Here is a 23,310-nt window from a genome sequence, read left to right on the forward strand (position 1 = left end):
TGAGGAAAAGAACAATCCTGCATTTTGTTGCTAGCCAAGAAATAAGATGTTGCCCTTGCCCTGTCTAAGCTGGAAAGCTGAACTAATATCTCTCCCCAAAATACAGTGCTCCTCTCGCAGCACTGCAGACATCTCTCTGCCTGCAGAATACAGAACTCTGTCACTTCTAACAGTGTAGGTTGCTTGGAGTCCAAAAATTGATCCCCCACGCAGCTGCCGACTCTTAGCTCTCCCCTTGGAGACTTTGCTTACCCAATGTTTGTCAAGATACCTGTAGCAATTAAAAATGAGATCAGTGCACAGGCTAGAAGCGAAGGAGCGGCAAAAGGTGGGGTGTGTGTGCATATGTGAGGAGAGGGGACTGCAGAGTTTGAATTAGTTTTAATCGTTAACTAGATCCATTCGAAAATACAGGAGTCAATGTTTTAACTTTGCTTGTGCTTTCAGAAGCTTTATTACAGCTTTTGTGTCCGATTTTAATTTTAGTTACAGAATCTTGGAGTAAAACTAGGTGCCTGCTTGTATGTGCCTCTTGCAGCAGAGCAAACTTTGTCAGCTTTGTGTCAGTGTTTTTAAGTCTAAATTTGGGTTGCTTTTAAGAAGCTGCCTGCTAAGCATTTTTTTTTTAATGACTGCACATTGTAGCTCATAATTTTTAAGGAGCAAATGGAGAATAAATCAGGAGTGAGCATTTATATTTGATACTAGCGCACACAGCACCTCTCCCTTCTTTTGTATCCCCCCTACCAATGGAGTTGGATGCATACAGCAAGCACTGAGGAATAAACTACTTGGAGTATTCCAAGAACTTTGGGATGGCAGCAGATGCCTATTTAAATAATTTTATCTTTACTCTCCGATACAAAGTCAGTCTTTCAGGTACCATGATAATTAGAACAGATGTCCGACTAGGTTGTCACCTACAGTCTGCTGCTGTAGCAGTTCATGTGGCCATCCAAGATTTTTTTTTTTTTCACACACTTCTCCTCCCCAACACCCCTGACTGGCTTTATCCATCATAAATTATATTTACTGATTTTTTGCTTTGTTTAATTCTCATTCACAGAAGAATTTTCCTTATCATCCTTTTTTCTCCTGTCTTGTTATTGTGTGACCCCTTGCTCACTTTTTATTCCACTTCAGTTTCTTTGCTTCCTGGGGTACGTCCATTCCCTTACCAGCTGATCTGTTCACTACTTCTCTCCTAGTCACTTTCGCCTAAATTTTGGTGTATTTGGGGATTTCAGCTGCTACAAATTTATAGTGAAATAAGCTTCACTGCAAGTCATTGTAGTACTGTGCCTGCACTAGTAGAACCAGGGGTGCCTTATGGGTTTTTGTTACCCTTCCTGAAGACAGAACCTGTTCTCAACTGGCTTTCCATTAACTTTTAACCCTTTGAAGGCAGAAAGTTGGAGATTGGCAGAAAATAGGTCAGTGCTTTGACTCTCTCCATGAACCAACTGGCAGCCCAGTTGAGCGCGGTAGGACAGGAGCCGAGAGGGCATGCTCTGTGGGGAACCCCTATCAGAGGGCGTGTAAGGGAGATAAGGTACAGGTAGGTTCAGGGGGAACTGGTTTAATGAAAATTGTAATCCGCTCATATAGGATTCTTGTTGTCAGTGCAGAATGAAATACCCTGGAGATTTACCTTGCAGTCTAGAACAAATTGGATTAGAAAATGGAAGAGCAAACTGATCAAGCTCTTCTGCTAGGAGCAGGCAAAGTGTCGTCTCTCACTCGCGTTCCTCTGAAACTGAGAACAGTGAATTTTTGTTGTGTGCGGTAGTGAAATATGTTTGATTTTATGGAGACCACAGAAGGTTGGAATGGAAGGAGCTCAGGGAGTATTTGCTGAGGACTGAGCTTAGTAGAGAGCTGGGGGAAGAAGTTTATGGAGGCTTTCCTTACAAAGAACGTAAGGTAGGGTAAGGAGGCATTAATAAAGCGTTAATGTGTCAGGAGTGTAGATCCCTGCTCAGGGGAACCGGGACATCCGTTGTTTTAACTGATGTTTTAAATAAAATCTGTTCTTTTTCCACAGTAAGCTTTTATTTTTCTAAAAACTAGCCATGTTTCAACTTTAAAGCAATCCCTTTAAATTTATATGACTTAAAGTTCACAAATTTAGGGATAAATAATAAAGTATTAATACTGTCATTTTAGTGAACTGTTATTTAAACTTGTATGCAAATCTGTCTAAGCCTTTGGGCCTCTGGCAGACTTCCTGGTCTCGGTCTGTAAGGGATATGCATCACTGTCTTAATGGTTGTAATTCCTGCTTTCTCCTTCAGCAGGACATTCCTGTTGGTATCTGGGGAAAGTGCTGCCGTGGCTTCTTACTTGGTTTGCTCTAAGAAATTGGGAAGAGGCAAAACCAATATATTTAATCTTGAATGACTAGGTTTATTTTGGGAGCGTCTATCTAAAATGGCCACCTTTGTGGCCTAAATGTAGCATAATCTAGCAAACCAGTTTGTCTTACATGGCAAATATATTGAAGCAGTGTATGTTTGGTTCCTAAGGTTGTTTCTAAAAAGTTAAGCAGCTAAATTGGAGGAAATAACTGGATAAACATTTGAAATCAGTGATCATTTTAATAAACGTTGCTAGCAGGAGCCCTTATTACAATACAGCATGGATATTCTGACCCTGAATTTTTACCACTTAGTTTGAGTCAAGCACTAGGTCCCCCTCCACTGAAAAATTGATCAGGGGTTCAAAAAAAAAAAGAAAAGTTTTCACCTTTCAAATTGAAAATAGATTCCTGAAATGGAATTATTTCTGGTTATTATGCCTTCTGGTTTCAGTAATTGGTGTAGCTCGTTAGCTGCAGATAGCACTTTGTGAAATCAAACTTCAAAACATCTTTGACTTTTTATGTGCATCAATTACTGTATGTTATTACCAGTAGCTTAAGCACTACTTTCATCACTAATTTCTATCAAAATATTAAAAAAAAAAGTTAAGCCTGCTAACAGGTAAGAATACTTTATCAAGGTATTGTTTTACAGATAACAGGCAAATGTTAGATTATGGTCGGGTAAACTTCTAGATTTCTATGGTATTGACTAGCATAAAAAGTACAGTGATGCACTGTAACATCTACGCTGCAGTGCAGACAAACATGTCTTCAGAGCTATGACCTGGTAAGAGTAAACCTTCTGTTGAGAACAACACTAAGACTGAAATTACAGAAACGTCCTGCCTGCTGATGCATTAAAATAAAAATTTTAATAGTTTATATAACTTGCGGTACTGGAAGATCCGCATCTTGAGTTCGGTGAGAGTTTCATCGTTAGAAATTGAATCCTGGCGTTTTTTGCTGGAGTTGTGAGGTGTTGCTGCAGGCTAAAGCTGGCTGAGCAGCCTGCGTGGGTTTGGGAGCGGACTTCACCTACCTGAAGAACTCTTCTTAGCAATTTTTGTGTGTTTGTTTCAATTTACTATTCAAGTCTTACGGTTAGTCGCCGATACTTGTTCCCTAATCAGGTAACTTAACCCTTGTATCAGGGAAATTAAGCTGAAGAAAGTACTGGAAATTTTCTCTATACAGTGAAGGTGGATCATTTCAGAGAAGAGGTGTCTATATCTGAGGAAATTAAAAAGCATTTGAGATGCTACTATCTGTTGTGTCACCATATACCTCGGCTCCAAGGTTAAAATTAGATGTTTCCTTTTTTTTTTTTTTTGAAGGAAGAGGTAAGAGACAGATTCATAGGTTCTCACCATACTTTTTATAGTTTGTTTTTTTATTAACAGGTGTTATTTTATACGTATTTCTCTGATCAAGGTGTGAAAATGCATTTGATCTTTCTCTGGCACATCTAGTTGACTGTGTGTCAGTGGAAAATGGAACCTTTCTGTGATAGTGATATTCAGGCAGCGTAAGTAAAATACAAAGAGTAACCCACCAGATGGATACACAGTATGTGGTTTGTGTCGTGTAAGCGCACGGCAACATTTTATATAGCTGGACATAACCGGGCAAGCAGTACTGATATTATATGGAGGAGAGGAGGTCCTTATCTTCTAAACCGGATCTGTGCTCTTTAGATGTTGGATACATTTTAAGGAGTTTATAGGAGTTGAAAGGCATGAGAAGCTAGCAGACGCCATTATGCACAAAGCACTGGTGAAAGATACTGTTGAAATGGTGATACCTTAGCGATGAATGTCTTTTTCTACGTTTTGCCTTGACGTCTTCAGGAACTTAAGATGACGTTCTTCCACCAGCAAAGAGAAGTGGTGGTGCCCGCTGCTTAAGGTGCTCAGTGTGGTGGGGTTTGTGTGGGGGACAGGGACTCGCTTCTGCAATTTGTGCCTGAGGGCAAAAGTCCCTTCTGGAGCCCACGGGCAGTAACACCTATTGGTTATTTGGCAGCTGTCACCCTGGTAAATCAGCAGCTGGTCTGTATTTCTCTACTCTTTGTGGGATGGAGATAGAGACAACTTTTGCACTGAAAGGTGCCGTGTGTTCTTTCACATAGTGAATGGGAGAGGAAATCTGTCGGTGGCTTTCTAAAGCACTTAGTCACTGTTCAGTTCAGTGCCTTTTGCAGGCAGAGGGATGGGACTTTTGCTCTCCTGAATTACTGTGCTTATAGGGAAAATTGGTAACTCTTACGTGAGACTGTCTCCTCTGTTGTGTGTTCTCTATAAATCTTCAATCTGCATAGGTTATAAAGGCTTCTTCACTTCCAAATAGCTGTCTCTTCATAGTGGTAGTTACAGCTACCACTGCTTGGTGTGGGGTCTTTGAATATTTGCGATTTCTTCATTTTTTAAAGAGAAGGTGTAGGGACAGTGTCCAGATTTCCCTGCTGTAATCACGAATGCTCAGAGACCTTCCTTACTGCAGTTAGTGAAATGCAGGGATTTCAACAGCTGAAGGCATCTTGAATTTTTATCTAAAAGTACAAAATACAGGTGGTGTCTCTGTTGTGTTTTTTTTATTCCCATTTTGAACCACCAGTTCACCTTGCTGGCAATTATATGTGTTTGGGCAAAGCCCTTAAATTGAATGCAATTTCTTAGGAGCCTCTCAGAATTTTTCTTGGTGATGAAGTATTGAATAAAATACATTTGAACTTCAATTATTATTTTTATTTCTAAGGGAAGGAAAAGAGAAGTAGTTCCTGGAGTAGTTACTCTCTAAAATTATCCTTGAAGTCTTACCAGTGTACACCACTAGAGGGTAGTGCTTATTGACAGATAATTAATGGTGTCATTGTAATGTTGGCAAACAGTGTGGCTTTTATGCCTTATTTCCCAACCTATAGAGATAACAACTTTGCTGATTATGTATCTTTTAAAGATTTCATATATTTGGGAGGTTTGTTTTTTTTTCTTTAGTAATATATGTCCCAGTACCTTGAAAAATAAAATAGAAAATATAAGTTCTAAAATAGTTTTTTCTTTATATTAAACGAATTTTCAGCAGTATTTTAATAGTGTTCCAAGGTACATGGCATAACTACCACCAATAGGACAGGGGTAGCTGTACTGAGAGTGAAAATTACTCTGCTCACTTTGCAGAGAGAGAAAGTAGTATTTGGTTCATAGTATCTGGCAAGTGGAGCATTAGTCCTGAAACTGCTAGTGCTGTTCTGCCTGCCTTTCGTCTCTCCTCTTCGGTTCATCTATTTTTTTTTATTGTCTTTTTTCAGAACAAAAGGATTTTAGGCCAAGAGTGCCAATAGGACTATAATCCTTAACACAATATGGGACTAAGTCTGTTGGACTTTTTAGGTAATGATCACAGGGAGATGTGGAAATGTAATTATTAATGTATTTGTGTAAACATAGTACTGGGGCGGCGGCAGGGAAATTACTCCAGCTCTCTGAGGACCTGTATTTGTGGAAAATCTTTTTCAAAACAGAAGTGAATTGACAGGATAAACTGTTTTAGTAAATGAGTTTGACCTTCCAGGTTGAAATCAAAATGGAATCATTAGGAGTTTTTAATAAATTAGACGTAACGATATTATTTCAGTCTTCTTTTTTTTACAATTATGGTATTGTTCTTTCCTGCTGCTTGTTTTAATATATGCATATTTGAGATGTTTCCTTATTCTGCGTGGTAAAATAACTTTTTCTCAGAAAATTGTTTCCAAAGCATGCTGATTTATTTCTCTGCAGATTTACTTTTATCATTATAAAGAGTTATAAAACTCTTAATTTTTTTTTCTATCTTCTAGTTGGTCGAATTATGTTTCAGCTCTTCTCAGACATATGTCCGAAGACCTGCAAAAACTTCCTTTGCTTGTGCTCGGGTAAGTAGCATGCTTATATTTAAGGTGTTTAATATTTCTTACAATTATTATTTGTTTATGCAAGTATAAACCACAGCATAATAACAGTGCCGATCACTTTTTTTCCTCATAAAAACAAAGCTGGGCCTTGTTAGCGCCGAGGGGGATTTGAATAATGCATAGCAGGAAATAGTGTGGTACTCTATAACTGACTGAGTTAGAGTAGTGGGGATAATACATGATTACAGAATGCAAAACTGAATCTGTGGAACAAAAACATTCTTTGTTTGTCCCTAATACGGGGCTCCTGTAGGTAGGAGGGATTGACGAGGCTGAGACTATATGGTGGAACTATTGGTCGCTCAAGTTATGTAAATGTGATAAAGGCAACCAGTTCTTTAGGATTTATTGGGAGAGATGTTAAGAATTAATTTCACTGCACAGTGTAATGGTGACATTTGACTGGGGCCCTACCTAAAGCTTTGATATAAAATAAGCATTTTAGATAAAAAAATATTATATATATATAAAATAAAATTTTGACTGTATTTCAGAAGCACTACACAGGGATCAGAGGACAGGAGGACCTGTTAAATCTGAGAACTTTTTCATTTTTAGCTAAATGAAAGACTAAAATGGAACACAATGATCCCTTAGAAATGCTGGGATTGTTTGGTGGGAGAGAGGAGAGGAGAGAGCTGTGAAATGAAAGGGGCAGCACTGGCAAAAGGATGTCTGGGTACAACGCAGCACCCTCCAGCCCATTTTTTTAAAGCAGGACTTAACTTTTTTGAAATGGTTTCTACTGATTGGAAGAGTAAGGGCATTAAGGGTTTGGTGGAGTTTTTGTTTTGCACTGTTCATCTGGGATTTTTCAGCTGTAGGTTAAAGATAAATCTTGATTAGGTTATTATAGGAATTGATGTGTGTTGTTTATGCAAAGAACGCATTCTCTGTCTGTTGGTGATCTCCTGCTCTGGTATACCTGAATGCTCAGCCACTTGCAATATACCTTGAATTAACTGCCCCATGAGGCCCCTACCTTGTATGTGAAGTAACTCTTTTCCAAATCTTTACAATGCTCCGGCAAGACTTTCCAGGCAGCATTTTAACATCTGGCTTTAGTGAACAGCTTTTAGCTAGCTGATTATGAGAAAGAAATTTGTTGATATCTTTATGCATTAACTTCTTGAAGTTCATCTTGTCGGAGCTCAAATCCCAGAATGTGTTGTGTTCCAGATAATCTCTGAAGATTTAGAAGAGCTTTATAATACTGTGAACTTGTGGAAGGTACAGTACGTATCTCGCTTTTTTGAGGTCTGTGTGGTGATGCCCCCTTTTTTATTCTACTTTCTGATTATTTTTTTTAATCACTTAGGCTTATTAAAGAGATACCCAGGGATAGACTGGGAATGAGGACGAATGGTACAACTATCGTAGAAAAATGGGAACTTTTTGAAGTTTGTCTTAATCAGAACAGGTAACAAAAGACAAGAAATAAAATGCAGTAGCAGACTCAATAGCCTCATGTTCTATAGCTCTGTAGGATTGCTTAAATCCTTACAGCAGCCTTGCTAGAAAAAAGTTAGGTGGAGATGAAGGAAGGAAAAGGTGTTGGAGATGATGAGGAACGAAACCCAATGTGCAGAAGAAATAAGACTTTTTTTTTTTTTGAAAGCTATGACTTTTGTATTGTGTCCCTGTTTGAATTCCGTTCTACACCTGGCTGTACAGGTTTCATTGATGCCTTCAGCTGGAACCTGTCTTTAATTGGAAGAACATTTGAAAGCAAGCACAAAGTTAGGAGGTCTGCTCTTGAGATCGGACTCGCACACTTAAAAGCTGCATGAAACATTTCTTCCGTTCTTGTAAATTGTGTTTGCTCCTGGGTGCTCATAGGGTAGAACGATGATTTGACAGATATCTTTAAAAATTTGCTAATAAACACATGATAATTAAATTCTCAGGGGGAGAGAAAAGCATATAGGAAAACCTGAAGTAACTTAATTCTCTTCAACGTTATGTTCACCAGATGAAATTAAATTACATTAATTTCTTTTGCCGGTAGAAGCCATCTCTCTTCTGCTGTGGTAATTCTCAAACTTGAACTGCAGATGGCTGAGCTTGGAGGGCAGGGTCGCATGGCTAAAAGTAATTCTTTTCTTGTTTGCACCAATTACACCTGTGTTGCTGTTCAGTTCACCTGAGGGTTTTTCCCTATCAGCTGTTCTGTGTGCCTTTCTGCTTCTCCTTGACAAGTTCTTCCAGTGCACTCGTTACTGCTAGTTTATCTACATTACACATGCCATTTTCCCTGCCCCTCCTGCCTTGTACTGTCAGAACCTCGACTGCCTTGGCATCTCAACTGAATGCTGCCCAAGGATGCTGTCTGCTGCATGGTACCGTGGATGAGAACTGTGGGCAGGAGCAGCAGGCCAGGCTTAGGGTCATCCATGCTCTTCATAGTAGGATTCAGCAATTCTCTGGTACATACTTTCTCCCTGTCCCTATGGACTGATGTAGCTATTCCAGTTGGGCTGCTGCTCTGTGTTTGCCTAGATGACATTAGAGGACCTACAAAGCCTGTCTTCAGAAGAGCAGCAGCTCTGTGATGGGAGATGAAGGTTTACTGTAAGATTGCATTGACCTCTGGCAACCAGAACTGAGACGTGAAGGGTTGTTTTAGAGCTGTGAGCTGCTATACTGTCTTCAGAGACCAAATAAGTCATTTGTTTCCGGAAGTTGGGCTCCCCTGACTCCTGCCACTTCCCACAGCAATATCTGTCTGTAGAAATTCAGTCATCATAGAAGTGTGAGTTCCTTTCAGGTATATCTTTTGTCCTGATCTTTTGGTCTTTGCAAGAAATCTTTGAATTGCTGGAGGTTTACTCAATACAGCATCGCTTTCTGGTGCTGAGATCTTGTAGACCTATGCTCATCTAAGGAGGTATGTAGCTGTATAACAGAGAGGGGCTGCTATCCCATTCTGGACCGTATAGTCTACATAATGGAACACCTTAGCAGCAGACTGCAAGCATTGTACGCTTCCGTACTACATAAATTCAGGATTCTGTATGCTAGGCCAATCCAGCACGTTCTTTTTCCCTTAGACATGTCTGGCTACCCACCTGCCCTGTAGCTGACGAAGGCATCACAGCTGCAGGGTACTGTGTGTCCTCACCTGGGCTGTTACGGACCTCACAGCAACTTGGTTTGGGCTGTGCGCTTCCCTTGCGTCACTTTGAAGAGTGGCTTCACTTGTGTGAAGGCAAGGTGATACGCCCCGAGAGAGCGACTGGAGGCTGGTGTTTGAAATGCTGTGCCCATCTTCACGCCTGCTGCTCCCTCCATAATCTTTGTGAAGCAAGCCAGGATGTTTTTGTCAGAAACAGATGGGGAGGACAGGGTGATTCTGGCTGCCTTCCTGCAGCCTGACATTGCTGTCAGAAATAGACCTGGCTACTGTGAGAGAACGCTGTCTGCCTTGACAGCAAGAGGATCCTTGTATGTAAATTAAAACATCTGCACTCGCAATGTGGCGTTTGCAGGTTCAGTCCACTTTCAGTCAGTCCACCTACGGAGTAAGCGCAAGCCCATCTGCTCTTTGGCGCTTTGTCAGGAACTTCTCATAATGTCAAATGGAGACCACTATTGGGCACCTAATCCAAAGTATCTCAGATTAGGTTGGCAGTGCAGGGTGTTAATAAGGCATGAGAGCAAAGTTTACCTGCCGAAGGGAGAAGGGCACTTTGATAAAGGCCCTTGTGTTGTGCCCCCCTCAGCTACTGCGTTATCCCTGGCAATCTCTGTGTAAGTTCACCTCCACCATCCCATTTGCAAGTGATTTGCAGCGTGTGGAAAGAACTGCTTAGGCAGGAAGGGTGCAAGTACATGGGGCTCAAAGACAATTTTTTTCTTTTTTCAGACAAAATTCAGGCATATTTAGGGCAAAAAGAATTAAGGCTAGTATTTGGACTTAAACAAAAGAGAAGCCTGGTCCATGGGCTTTGACCTGGCTGTTGCAGAAAAGTGTCTGAGCTTAGGGAGGTACTGCAGCTCTAACCAGTGGAACAACTGGTCATGTGGTTTTTTTGCCTGACTGGGAGTCCAAGGATTGGCTTTGAAAGTCAGAGTGACATAGTACAGCTTTTACAGGTGCTTAGCCCTCCACCATTTGGCCAGCAGCTTAAGTGCATTGTCTAAAGTGTCTGTGGCTTATGGGGATGTAGTCAAGTTACGATTTTGCCCAAACATAGTTGTATCGTGCATGAAAGGAAGGGAACATCACAAGTATTGCTTTTTATTATACTAGAGACTGTGCTGTCTTGGTGATACCATAAAGGAGAGTAAAAAAAAAAAAGGGGGGGGGGGGACTACAACATCTGCCTGTGGTCTAAAGCTCACCTCTTGCCTTAATGTCCCATCTCAATGGTCAGGTGCAGTGCAAGATCCCATTCTGTAAGGGAATTATCCGTAGCTTGAGGGACATGCTGAAACACGGCCAAAAATGTAGGTGGATGCTCATTGGTATTGATTGATGTGGGGTTTCCAATGCTGCAGCAAAGAGGAGCATGTTCCTGGGGGGAAAGGGTGTGTGTCCATCCCTGTAATAGCTAGCTTTGCTTGGATAACTTCTGTGGAAGATAAAAATGGGAGGAAGCATGGGTTAGAGGTATGAAGAGTCAGGGTAATGGAAAAGTTGTACTTTCTGAGTGAAGGCTTCTATAAGTACAATAAAAAGCAATGCTGTGAGTGGTTTTTGTGCCACAAACTGCTCTTTGCCCTCATCCTGGCAGCGATGGGACATTTCAAGTGGCAAATTTGGGGTGATTTGGTCATCAGTTAATTTTGGGTGGAGGAACAATAGATCACAAAAGGGGAGTGTTGGCTCTGGGTGACAAGTACATGTACACATCTGAGGGCACTACATGGTACAGAATGTACTGGGTAAGTGTCCTCTGACTGAGTGTCAAATGCCTGTTCCATAATGAGCGGTGGGTGAATCTGAATGTTGGGTTATTTGTCCTGTCTCATTCCGGAATATCTCCTGTACGTGTGGTTTACATGGGATTTTAGCTGTTGCACAGGGTATAATATCCCTACCACTCTGAATTGCTGTATTCTGCCAGCTCCTCTCCTCTTGGAAAGTAAAATCAGTGTCTCTTATATGTTCCCTTACTCGACCAGTATAAATCCCTCATAAAACTACTACATAGGATCTCTTCCCTGCCAGTCATAATACCCTCATCCACGTCCAGTGCAGTTTTTCATCTGCATTTTGGATGAAATATTAATGAAGCTTGAGGTTCTGGGATGTCTTTCTCAAAAATCACTAGTAGGCTTGAACTACAGCTGCACTGGGAGTTCACTGAGTGCCACTTCTTAGGAAATTTCAGGCTTAGAAAGGATTAACAAGCACCGTGGCCGGGCTTGGCTTGTGCTGCTGGCTAAGAATGGCCCTGGTACTAGTTCAGGGTTTGAGGGATTTCCCCCTTCCCCCTCGTTATGGTTCTCATTCTGGAATGGTTCTTGTATATGCAGTTGTGTTCCCCTGTTCTGCTAGTCTTTTCAGAAATGGGAGTTTGTTTTATGCAAGTTTCGTGCTGAGGGCTGGTGCCAGGCAGATGGGCATTAAGGGGTGTCCTCACACTGTGCATGGATTGGTGAAGATGTGACACACGGTTGGAGTAGCTTTTCCAAGAGTGGATCACATTGAAACTTGAGTCGTAGCCTGTTCTGAGCTCAGATTTCTGTCCTAGGATTCAGCTGGCACATCCAGATGTGTAAGCGGTTTGAAAGGACTCTGGTGTAAGCTTCAGCTGACATAGCAGCGTAGCGATAACCATGGAAAATAGTTAACCCGTCATTATCGTGAACTCTTGTTTTCTTATAAATTGTTCTGCATGGGTTGCTAGTAAGTACGCTCCTCCTTGGGAGAGGGGGACATTTTTTTAAGAAGAAACTTAATTTTCACTTGGGAGTCCTCTTGTGAATCCCTTCTCATATTAATGGCTGGTGAAAAGGCAACAGGTAGAACCATGTTACCTTTTGTAGTTGTGTTCTGATGGCTCTCTTGTATCCTCAGCACTTGGGAGGTAAAACCCTTGGAATTTGTTCAGTGGCAATCTATAGATTCCTTTTGTTTAACCTTCTTGCAGGTGAAAAAGGAATTGGCAAAACAACTGGAAAGAAGCTGTGTTACAAGGGCACTACATTCCATCGTGTGGTTAAAAACTTCATGATTCAGGGTGGGGACTTCAGTGAAGGTAAAATACACTTTTAAAACAGAAATGTTTTAAGTGGAACAGAAATTATAATTTATATGGTTATAATTTAACTTCAGAAAATGCTATGGAAGCATTACAATGCCATAAAAATATTTGATTTGCTGTGAAGTATAGCTTAGATCCCCCATTTCTTTGTTAATCTTTGAAATTCCAAAATATTTCAAAGGAGGTAATACTTATTTAGAAAATTGTTAAGTTGTAGAAGGAAAAAAAAAAAAGCCCTTGCTGGAGCTAACACCTATCTTATTCAAATAGAATTCAAATCCAAAATGCAGTCTTATTGCTTTTCACCTAAGTGTCTGCAGTAGAGGCAACACTAGTAATGCTCTGTTGATACAGGGACCTAACTGTTTAAATGTACTTGTTTAATTATTTTTAGTAAATGAGCTGGAGGTGTATAACTGATGAGTCTCCAGAAGAAGGTTTTCCTGGAGTTTCTTTGCCCCCTTCCCCGCAGCATGTGTACAACATAACGTTTTAGCCTGTTGTCCTTCCCTGAAATACCTGTCCTTACCAAAATGTCTGTCATCTTCACCGTGTCCTGAGATGTCGTACCTGACGAAGCAGGTGCGGTGAGGGAATATCTTGTTTTGGGAGTCAAGCAGAAGTGCCTTTAAATCTGCCAGCTACTCCCTTACCTCATCCGTTCTAGTGGTCTCAGGTGCTTTGAGCCGGGCAAGACTGTTGGTCGTACCTTCTTTTTTTACTTGCTGCTGTTGTTTTGCTGTCTGCTGTTGCTTTAGCAAGTACCAGTGAGGATTAGCCTTTGGAGTCCTGCTTCAGACTTGCTGCTGTTCAGAGGCACTAAGGCAATCCCCGCTCTCAATATTTTGAGTGTCAACAGCATAATGCACGGCTGCGACTTGTAACTATGGAGCTTCTGCTCAGATACTAGTAACTGGCCGGAGGGTCCTGGTTTGTTATAAACTGGGGGAATGTTATGTACGGCTTTTTTCCTAAATGAAACAAAAGGTTTAATTCATGCTTTTTAATGTGTAGGTAATGGAAAAGGAGGTGAATCTATTTATGGTGGCTATTTTAAAGGTAAGAGGAAGTATGTCTTTGCAGATTCTTTATTCAGTTCTGAGATAAACAAGTCTTGATTCCCGAGCTACTTAATGAAAACAGGTCTACTTATAGATCACCTTTTGCATGAAACTAATGTTGCATGAGAATTATTTTTATATGCATGACTTTCAGATAATTTTTTTGGTAATATTTAACTTTAACTGACAATTAATTAAGGCTAACAGTATTGGTTAAACATGACTTTCAGCATGGAGGTTAGGCAACTTTATTCATGAATAAACTCCTATCTTCCTGCCTAAAACTGTCAACATATTCTTTTGTTTATAGAGAATGTGGTCTTTTGCAAAATGAAAAGGTAAGAGACAAAAGCTCAGTAACACAAATTCAAACTCTATTCCCTTGTACCCTCCCTAGTAAATATATAGACAACTGATACGTCCGTGTTTAGATGGATATCTGTGTTGCTTGGAGAAATGAAGAGTTCTGTGTCTAACCTTTCTGAGGGTTAATGACTTATTCTGGGAAAGAATACTGGCATAATTTCCAGCTCTAAACAGTTATTTCTTCTTTTGTTAATGTCCCTTTCCTCCCCTTCCCTATTCAAGGTTCGTACGTTTAGTGTTTGTTTCTAAAAGTGTTTGACTTTGTTTATACGCTACACAAGTTATTTTACTTGCAAAGAATTTGGAAATAAATGTAAATGTAACTCTTTAAAATCTGTTGTTGGAAGGAAAATGGTGAGTTTATAAAGTATTGGTTTAAAGACATAAAAGTCTTGAGAAAAAAAAACAACCACCCAGGTAGTGACTGTACTATTCGAGTGTTGTTAAAGGCACTATCTGTATTTATGTAACAGCCCCTGGTTCTGTACGTTTTGCAAGTAGCTCTGAGTGGTTACGTGTGCGCTGTTAAGACTGTCCTGAACAGAGATGTAGTTTGGTATTGGAGTATTACAGCCTTTAGTCAAAAGAAAGTCCTGAATAGACCCATTTGCTAAGAAGTTACTAAGTGTTGTTTCTAAAGGCGGCGAGTGCTAAACCTGCAGCATTGTGTTTTGATGTGTAACCTTAAAAAGAATGGGTTTGTGCACTCAAATTGCTATTCTTAGCTTTGAAAATGAACTTCAGAAGATCTGGTTTTATATTATGCTGTACAACCAGAAGTCCTTTTTAATTAAATGGAATATAAAATGCATGTTTAGTTTAGTCTTCATTGATTTTTATGCTTGGGTTGCAGAAAGAATATGCTCTTTAGTTTCTCATTCAGGTGTCTAGGGCTTTTTCCCTTTTACGTTTCGAGACTTCTCGTTTCGAATTGATAGATGCCTTTTAACGGGCCGTACCAGGGACATGGCTCTTTCTCTAGAACCTTCTACCTGAGGTGCACACTGTGTAAACAACAGTATCATGAATGTGAAGTCTTGTTTTAGGATGTCAGTAAGTCCGCCAACCTTGTTCTTAGTCAGAAAATGCCGCATTTAAATCCAGGTCTATAAGGATCTAATGTTTATTGAAGACGCTAATAATGACTTTACATTTTTTTTATTAGAAATGTTTGCACTGTATCTGAAACTTTTTCTTTAAGAAAGAATGCTTTCTGTCTCATAAGTGCTTCTACTGTAACTTTTGAGAGGCTTGTTTAAACTTGATTTTTGGTTTTTTTTTCCAACATGTTCATGTTTCTTCAGCAGCAGCAGAATTTCTCCTTATAGCATCCATAAGTTACTAAGAAACTTAGACTTGCATTCCTTGTCAGGGAAAATCTGACAAACATATTTTTTCTTCAAACAGATGAAAACTTTATTCTCAAACATGACAGAGCGTTCCTTTTGTCAATGGCAAACCGAGGGAAACATACCAATGGTTCCCAATTTTTCATGTGAGTAGATGTAATACGACAGTTGAGCTTTTCTTAAACAGAGAAGCGCTGTTCATGAGAAAGATGGTATTGCTAAATTATCCATAACAATGTTGTCTGCCTTATTTTAAATAGAGTTCAGTGGGTACCCGCAGCATAAGCTGTAATAGGAAACATTAGTGATCACAGTTTGCTTGTGGCATTCATTTGGATTAGAAGCTGCTACTACATGGGTGTTGCTTGTTCATTGCTTTTTACCCTAAAAATATGCCTTATGCAATAAGTTATTAGCATCCAGAAAATAGATTCTTTGGCTTTGTGTGTGCACCAACCAAAACTGAACAGATTATCTGCAAATTACAATGCTGAGCATTGTATGCAACAGGGAGTGAGATCTGGAGGTGATTTGTATGGGTTTGCATGTGCCCTTCAAAATACAATGATTTATGATTTAGGTTGGGGGCAGGGGGAGGAGGATGGGGGGAGGTGTTTGTTGGTTTTGGGAAGGGCTTTGTGTGGGTTTCGGTGTTGGGTTTTCTTTTTTTGTTACTATTATTTTGGGGTGTTTGTTCCTGACATGCATTTGTTCTATATTGCTGCATATTCTGTTTACTTGTGCATATACCAACTACTTTGGTACCAGTGCTGTGTAACATCATGTGCTGATAATCAGATTTTTCCTACATAACCTTAAAAAAAATCCATTCTAGTACGTAGCCATGTTCTGATAAATTGTAGAAAACGCATGCCTCTACCATCAATAAATACTCAGGTCTGATATGTCAGGGTCTTCTGGTTAACGTAGTTCCATTCTAGGTCCAGTATTAGTGTTTTAAAACTGAATAACTTTTACCTGGTTATTTTTCCTGTTAACTGAGTTTTTAAAATTACCTTCTGTTAATGGTTAACAGTTTGTATTTGGAAAGATTTGGATTATAACTTTGGGCTTGTGCTGAGAAGAGCTTCGTAAAATAACACCGGTGTTTTCAGAAGTAAATTTTAGTGTAGTTACTTACCCAGAAAAACTTTTTCCTTTGCCATCTTTCTTGGGGGATAAGAATGAATGGCGCTTCACTGTCTTCAGTAAAGGAGTAAATTGTCCTCAAGAACCTTTTCTTTTTCTTTGCCTGAAAAAGATCTTCAATATGATATGATGAAGTTCAGATAAGAGACATTTTTAGGTTTCTTCCTAAAGAATGCCCTAAAAATGGAAAATGAATAGGAACCTAAGAGGAAGTCTCTCGCAGTTACCCCTGTTCTGACTTTCCATAGAGACAAAATCGTAAAGCTGAAAAGCTTGTTTTCTGTTACCTTCAAATCAAATTTTAGATGTTGTGCTTCCTTACAGTACATCTGAATGGATCTGTGTACACATTACTAGGGAAAACAATCACTATATAAAACCCCCTGTGGCTTAATAAGCTCTCTGCAAGGCACTGGTTCGCTATTTACTACTTGGTGACTTACCTTCTGGTTCTCTTGTCATAATTTTCCATTTTTAAGCTTATCTGAACAATATACATGAAACTTAATGATGTCACATCAGTCAAGAAGCTATCATTTGAGGGCTCTAAAGTTTCTTTTTTCTACTGCATTTGATTCAGAAGTCCTCTTCTTTCCCTTACGCTTAGCCTCAGCTTACTTCTTCAATTAGATTTAACAGACAAACCCCTTGTCTCTCCCCACACACCAAATCAACCTAAGGTTGTGTTAGATGCTAAATTATAATTTACATGGGACAATAAAATGACCAGCATTTAAGAGCACTTCCATCAAATACAGAAGTATTTTCAAAGATGCAGATTTCTTTAAAAAAAAAAATCTGTTTTTTTTTTCCATAAAATCAGCATAAAGATAAAGTGTTAGTTTGGTGGGAATTCAGGCAGAGTAAGATACATAATCATCTCCATGTAAGCTGGGTTCACCTCAGCTGCCTGTAGGAATCTATAGCCATTTTCAGGGTCCTTGGGTATCCTACCTGGCCTTCAGCTGCCGGGAGAGAAGGGGGGGGATGTTCTGAAGGTCTCGTGTCTTACCTGCCCTGCCCCACATGGGTGTTCTGGATATCTTGTAGTGTCTTAAATGGCACCAGCTTGCCCTAGATTCAGGCAAGTGAATCAAGCCCAGGAGTAAATTCCAGTATAACTGATGAGGTGTAGGTGGGCTGCTAAGTCTTTAAAGCATGCTCTGATGCTCAAGACTTCCTGACCAGGACTTTTTTTTCATTTCACTGCATGCAGACATGTTATCCTGTTTGAGACGCCGTTGGAAACTCCCAGGCAGGGCACGCAAGTAGGATACAGCACCTGTAAGGCACCCTGCACTCCTGGGGTAGCAGCTGGAAGCCAGGCAGGATACAGCAGGGCTGCTCAGGATGCCGGTATGTTGGCAGCTGAGCGTTCTCCCTTGGTCTGACCAGCACCTGAGGAGCCTTGCTCACTTGTGGGTGCCTTTACTGTATTCAGGTTTATTCATTTAAGCTGCATCCCACCTTTGGCCTCCAGTACTGCCGCTCATCCTGGGAATGAATATGTGCAATTATAGAATCTGTGAAGCCGCTGAGGCTGCTCGTAAGGGCAGGTGTGTATAAATACAGTCAGTCACAGAGTCAGGTTCAGGTTTGATAATTCAGTTTACGAGTAGACAAGGGTGGATGGGGAAACACATAGCTCAGCAATCTGTCTTTTGGTATAATAGGGGGTTTTTAATGGTGGATCTTCTGATTTCTGCTTCATAACATGGAAAGCCTGAATTTCAAGATTCAAAGTAAGAAACAACTACTAAAGACTTTAACTAGGCAGTTTCTGACTGAACTTTAAAATGCAGTATATTAAAGCAGTTAGTCTTGCTTGGCGACAGTTGTCTGATTACTTCAGATACGTGCTGTGTATCTGTACAGCTTTTCTTTAATAAAATGTTTCCTTTAGTGATATCCTTTAAGCTGAAATTCAAACATGTTTCTTATACTCCAAAGAATGCTTGGTTATTCAGTAGTTTTATCATTAAATTATCATTAGGAGAAATGTTCTTCAAATGTGTAACCTGAAAATTGTGTGAAAGGGCAGTCTTCAGTGGCAGTCTTTAGATTTTGAACGGTTTGAACATTTTTCATTTTATTGATTTATAGAAAGAGAAATAATTCATCTCCAGCTGAACTTCTGTAGACCTCTGTTTGCTTTTTTTTTTAACAGTTCATAGACAACTTCAGGGCTGAGAACTCTTATTTCTGTATCATACACGTCTAATGTAGCAAATAAGGAGTGCAAATAAGCTGTTTTCTAAAAGTATTTGTTCAATTAGGGCTAAAATAATAGCAAGATCTGACTAATATTTTTTGTTTGCTCATCAGAAGGGCTTTCCCTGCTTACCACAGACGTGTTATTTGGAGTAACTAGTCTTTCTCTAATCAGGCAGCAAGTGCCCCTTTGACAGACTGCACTGACACGCTGGTCACAAGAAGACTCTGTGCAATGCCTAAAAGTTGTTAAAAGTTGAGCTACAGTGGGGTCAGTTTTACTTGAAGTAGAAGCTCCAGACTGATCTTAGTGTAAACCAGTATCTGACCAGTCCTAAAGTGTCATCAGCCTTCTCTGATTCATCAGGAGTTTCTGGGACATGAATGAGTTTGAAGCATTTGTAGGCAACAATACAAGAACTGGGCGTGGAAAAGACAGTGTAAGTATTGTTAGGAAGCTCCAGTGAGGCCAGCGTAAAAAGAATGAACATAAATTAAAACACTGGTAGAAACTGGCAAGATGCAAAAGTAGAACGAAGAGTCAGAAGTGTGTGTGTGTATGTGATGTGGGAAGTGCTGTGTTTAGTGGTTACTGGCTAATCTTCCCCACTTCTAATCTCCTTTCTCACTTGAATAGGAGTAGCAGTTGGGTTGAAAGGAGACTGTTTAGCTAAGGCAGGATTGTTTTTCATGCACGTGTACTGTAAATAGGCCAAGTCTATTCACACGTGTCTAAGAAAACAGTTCCTAGTCTGAAGAAGTGCATCTTGTTGAAATCCAGCAGAAAGGATACAGAGCCTTTCCCTTTATAATGTTTGGATTTGTGAAATACTGGAATTTCAGTTTTCTCTACCCAAAGGGGTCTGTTGTAGCATTTTATTGCAGACTTGTGTTGAGGACAGTTTTAAGGTACCAGTTTACAAAATTAGCTATTTGCATTTTCAGATAGCACCGCTGTTTAACTTGCTCCTTTTCTGTGAGTAATTTCTTTTAGAACCATCAGTTATTTATCAAGTGTTCTAAACACCACCTGAGTGTGTTAATGTTCTTTCAGTTGTCCTGTTTCCATGTTGATACTCAATACAGAATCCCAAGGATGGGGTGGAGGTTGGCAGGAACCACTCTAGAATCATCTTTCTTTTTTTTATATACTCCTATATCTGTTTTGAACTGCTGCCAAAAAGTTGATTACAGTTATTGGTTATTGGGGATCTAGAGCATTGCACAAGCATAGCTCATGTCTTTAGGTCCCTGCTTGAGAGTTGAGGGGGGGATAGTTGGCCTGGTTTTGGGTGTTCCAGCTCAGTGGCTGCATTCCTTCTTGGGCGATGTTCTTGAGCGATGTGTTCTGCTTTGCAGTCGAGCTGATCTGATGAAGGTATCTTGTCTCTTTAGAGCAACCTCATCCTGCCTGTGGCCGTACCCAACCTGCTAGTGAGGAAAGGTGCAATACAAAATGAGTGCAATTCTTGTGGAAAGGAGTATATAAAGTACTGTAAAAATAATGAGACTCCTGATGCTACAAGTTCTTGCATTGGCTTAACTTTGCTTCCATTGTCATACAAAATCTGTCAAGCTACACTTTCTAGAAAAACAAAAGTGACTGTGCAGAATGAAGCATAAAGAAAACAACAGGAGGCAGAAAAAAGCAACTACCCTCTTTGTTGTCATGGGGAGGTTTTGTCTAATAACTTATCGCCTTGTATTTAGCCGTGTAGTTTACTGAGGAATACATCCGTATTACAATTCAAAGAGGAGTCCTAGGTTGTGTTCCTTACCAGTTCAAATGCTTGGAGTTCCTGCCTCAATGTTCAAAAGCTACTTAAAACTTGAGGCTGTTTTGCTATTACAGCTAGATTTTTTTTTTTTTCCCCATATTGAGGGTATTGTTGGTTTAACATGTGTCTCAAGCTCTGCTTTCTTGCTCAAAACTAAATAGCTTTTTAAAAATGTTTTTAACATGTGGTGCCTTGCCTAGTTACTAAATTCAAACAAACTAACCACTTTGATCTGCTAAATGGAGGATAAAATAAATTCAGAGGACTTTTTTGTTTTGATTTTACAAATGATTTCTGAATGTTACTGGCTTTTTAAAGTGCTTCGTTTCTAAGTCTTTGGTGTCCCAAAAATCAACAATTAACTTTTTTCTTTCCTGTGAATGAAATACCTTTGAGCTAATTATTGGACAGTTGACAGTCATAAAAATATCAAATGAAAGGGGCTGATGGTGCATTATCTTTGAGCAAAAGTGGTATCTGTGCACTTACACACAAGCAGGTCCCATTGGCTTGGTCAACAGTTTATGTAAAAGCACAGCCCGTGCGAAAGCATTCACAGGACGTGTTTTCATGTAGTAAGTAGCAAACAGATCACTTCAGTGCTTGGATATGCAGAGACAGGATCAAAAACTAATAGTTTATTGGGGAGGAGGGAGGAATGTGGATAAGCTCAACAGATAATGCAGTTTTAAAACATTGCTGCTGTTCAGAATTACGCCAGAGCAGAAGTGTGGTATTAGTTGGTGCACGTTTTTGCCTTTTTTGCATCTCAATGTGTGTGTTTTTCTGTAATTCTGAACACAAGCAATCTAATAGCAATGCGCATATTTTAGAGAAAGCACCGATTTTTCTTAGTTTTCAAAAAGCTTCCTAATATGAGGCTAACTGTGAAATGTAAGAAGTTGTAGACTTTGACCTAACACGTTCGGTTGTAAATCAAAACGTTTAAGCTACGGTGTGCCATCCTACAAAGTATATACTTAGGACTGGGTTCCATAGAGCATTTGAACACCTCGTTAACTGCAAGCATGTGAATAAACCTATTAAAATCAGTTATTCATCTGCTTAAAGTTGTGCATGTGTTCTAACGCTGGATTGAGGCTGAGGGGAGCGGGAGGATTCTCTTTTCTACCTGTTTATCTTTGTAATAGTGTATGCAAGCAGGTTATGTCTGTAGGTTTCTTTTTGTGTTTAAGGAGATCTTACTGTAGCTTTCAAAGTACCTTGTATTCTAAAGAAAATTTAGAGCCCTCTTTTAGGCATCCTTGTTCTGCATACAACTTGATTAATATTAATTTTAAACTTGTATTTAATAAAACATAGACTCAGTTTTGTCTGAAAATGTATTACAATTTATTTCTGCCGTTTTTGTGTAAAATTTACAGAAACAGTGTTACATCGTGCGCTCCAAAGGTAATGTCTCATTCCTCTAAGGCTGTGTCCTTTCCTTTTCTTCTTTCTGTTTTTATCTTTCTTGTTTTTCTGACCATATTGTTATGTGCATTGAACCCTTTGCTAGGACTGAGGTTCTCGGGGGGAGTGGGCGATAACGTGCTTTTATCAAAAAGATGCTTTTCTCTTCAGGAGTATCTTAAACCAATGTACTTTAAACTTGGGTGGAGAAAGGTATTTGCCCTTCTGTAAATATCTTGGATAACATTTTAAATTTTGAACGGTCTAAATTATGAAAGTTCTCTATAGAAATTATTTAGTAAAACACCATTTTGGGGGAGGAACTCATCATGACTCCAGGTTTCTATAGCGCAAAGGCAGTAAGCAGGTTTTCTCCTGATTAAGCTCTGAAACCGAAGCAAACGTTCAAGAATTGAAAGGCAGAGCGTAGGCAGAAAACTTTGAAGCGGTCTTTTAAAGTGCATGTTTGCAGAATCGATGTCATGTTACAACCCTAACATTGAGACGAGAAGACCTTCAAAAGCCCAGTGAGTTGGGTTTCTGCTTCCCATAGAAAGTCTGCGAAGCCCCCTCACTCCTTGTCGTGCATCTGAAAAGTTTTCTTTTTGGATGATGCTTTTCTTTGTGTTTTCACTTCACGAACAAGTAAATGAGAAAAATCCTGGCCATTTTAGCCATCAAATTGCCAGTGTAATGGAAGAAATCTCCCCGTGGGCTTTAATGTATCAACTATCCCTTTCTTTGCTGATTGAGGAATAGTCAAAAGAAAGTACGTGCTTAGGCAGTTTGCTCAATTGGTCTTCAAATGCTGCTGTGTGGCAGCAGCACATTGCTGCAGCATTCATATTAAGTGTGTTTGAACCTGTTGCTGTTTCTGGCTAATTCTAAGGACTAAGTCTTGTTTATGATTGGTTTCATGGAAGTAACCCACTTCTAATTTTTCACTACTTTAAATCAGCTCTATAATTAAGCCCGCCTAAAATGTTCACTTAACAGCAGGTTGTTACTGCAGTTAACTTTTGCTTAAAGAACTTCAAAAGGTAGAAGAATTTGTCTGTATGTAGCAATACACTGTGTTAGCGAGGGAAGAACAAAGAACACCCCCTACTATTGAGAAATTAAATGTGGACTTGATAGCATTTCTCTCCCTGTCTTAAACCAAAGTTGTTTTCTCTATTATTTACTATTACAGAAGCGAAAGGTCTGGTTGGCATTTGGAGCTTAAGAAAATCAAGAGTGTAAACGCTCTTGATTCAGTTCCATCTTTTGGCATGCGTTCCAGCACTGCAGGGTTTTGTGACCTAACAGTTCAAAACTTGAGCGAAGATATGTGTTTAAAAACTAGTATTTTATTATAGCAGTGAAAAACTGACCTCATTGTACCACATCTGCGTTATTGTAAATTTAGAAAAAGCATCTGTGATTGATTAGTTATTTTGAGAGAGGGGAGTTCATTG

General features: G+C 39.7%; 1 protein-coding gene across 9 annotated transcripts in view; it reads left to right on the forward strand.

The window, feature by feature from the left end:
• NKTR (natural killer cell triggering receptor) overlaps nt 1-23,310 on the forward strand; it is a 43,153-nt gene that overhangs the window by 2,527 nt on the left and 17,316 nt on the right. For 8 of the 9 annotated variants that reach the window (XM_064445146.1, XM_064445150.1, XM_064445149.1 and 5 more), the window contains exons 3-6: nt 6,201-6,275; nt 12,413-12,520; nt 13,541-13,585; nt 15,361-15,448. In XM_064445146.1, coding sequence (XP_064301216.1) covers nt 6,201-6,275; nt 12,413-12,520; nt 13,541-13,585; nt 15,361-15,448 — 316 coding nt within the window. Of the gene's footprint in view, nt 1-6,200; nt 6,276-12,412; nt 12,521-13,540; nt 13,586-13,897; nt 13,926-15,360; nt 15,449-23,310 lie in introns of those variants that run through there. The other variant, XM_064445154.1, reaches the window with a different exon arrangement.

This window comes from Phalacrocorax carbo, chromosome 2 (assembly GCF_963921805.1).
Source record: "Phalacrocorax carbo chromosome 2, bPhaCar2.1, whole genome shotgun sequence".
Classification (NCBI taxonomy): domain Eukaryota; kingdom Metazoa; phylum Chordata; class Aves; order Suliformes; family Phalacrocoracidae; genus Phalacrocorax; species Phalacrocorax carbo.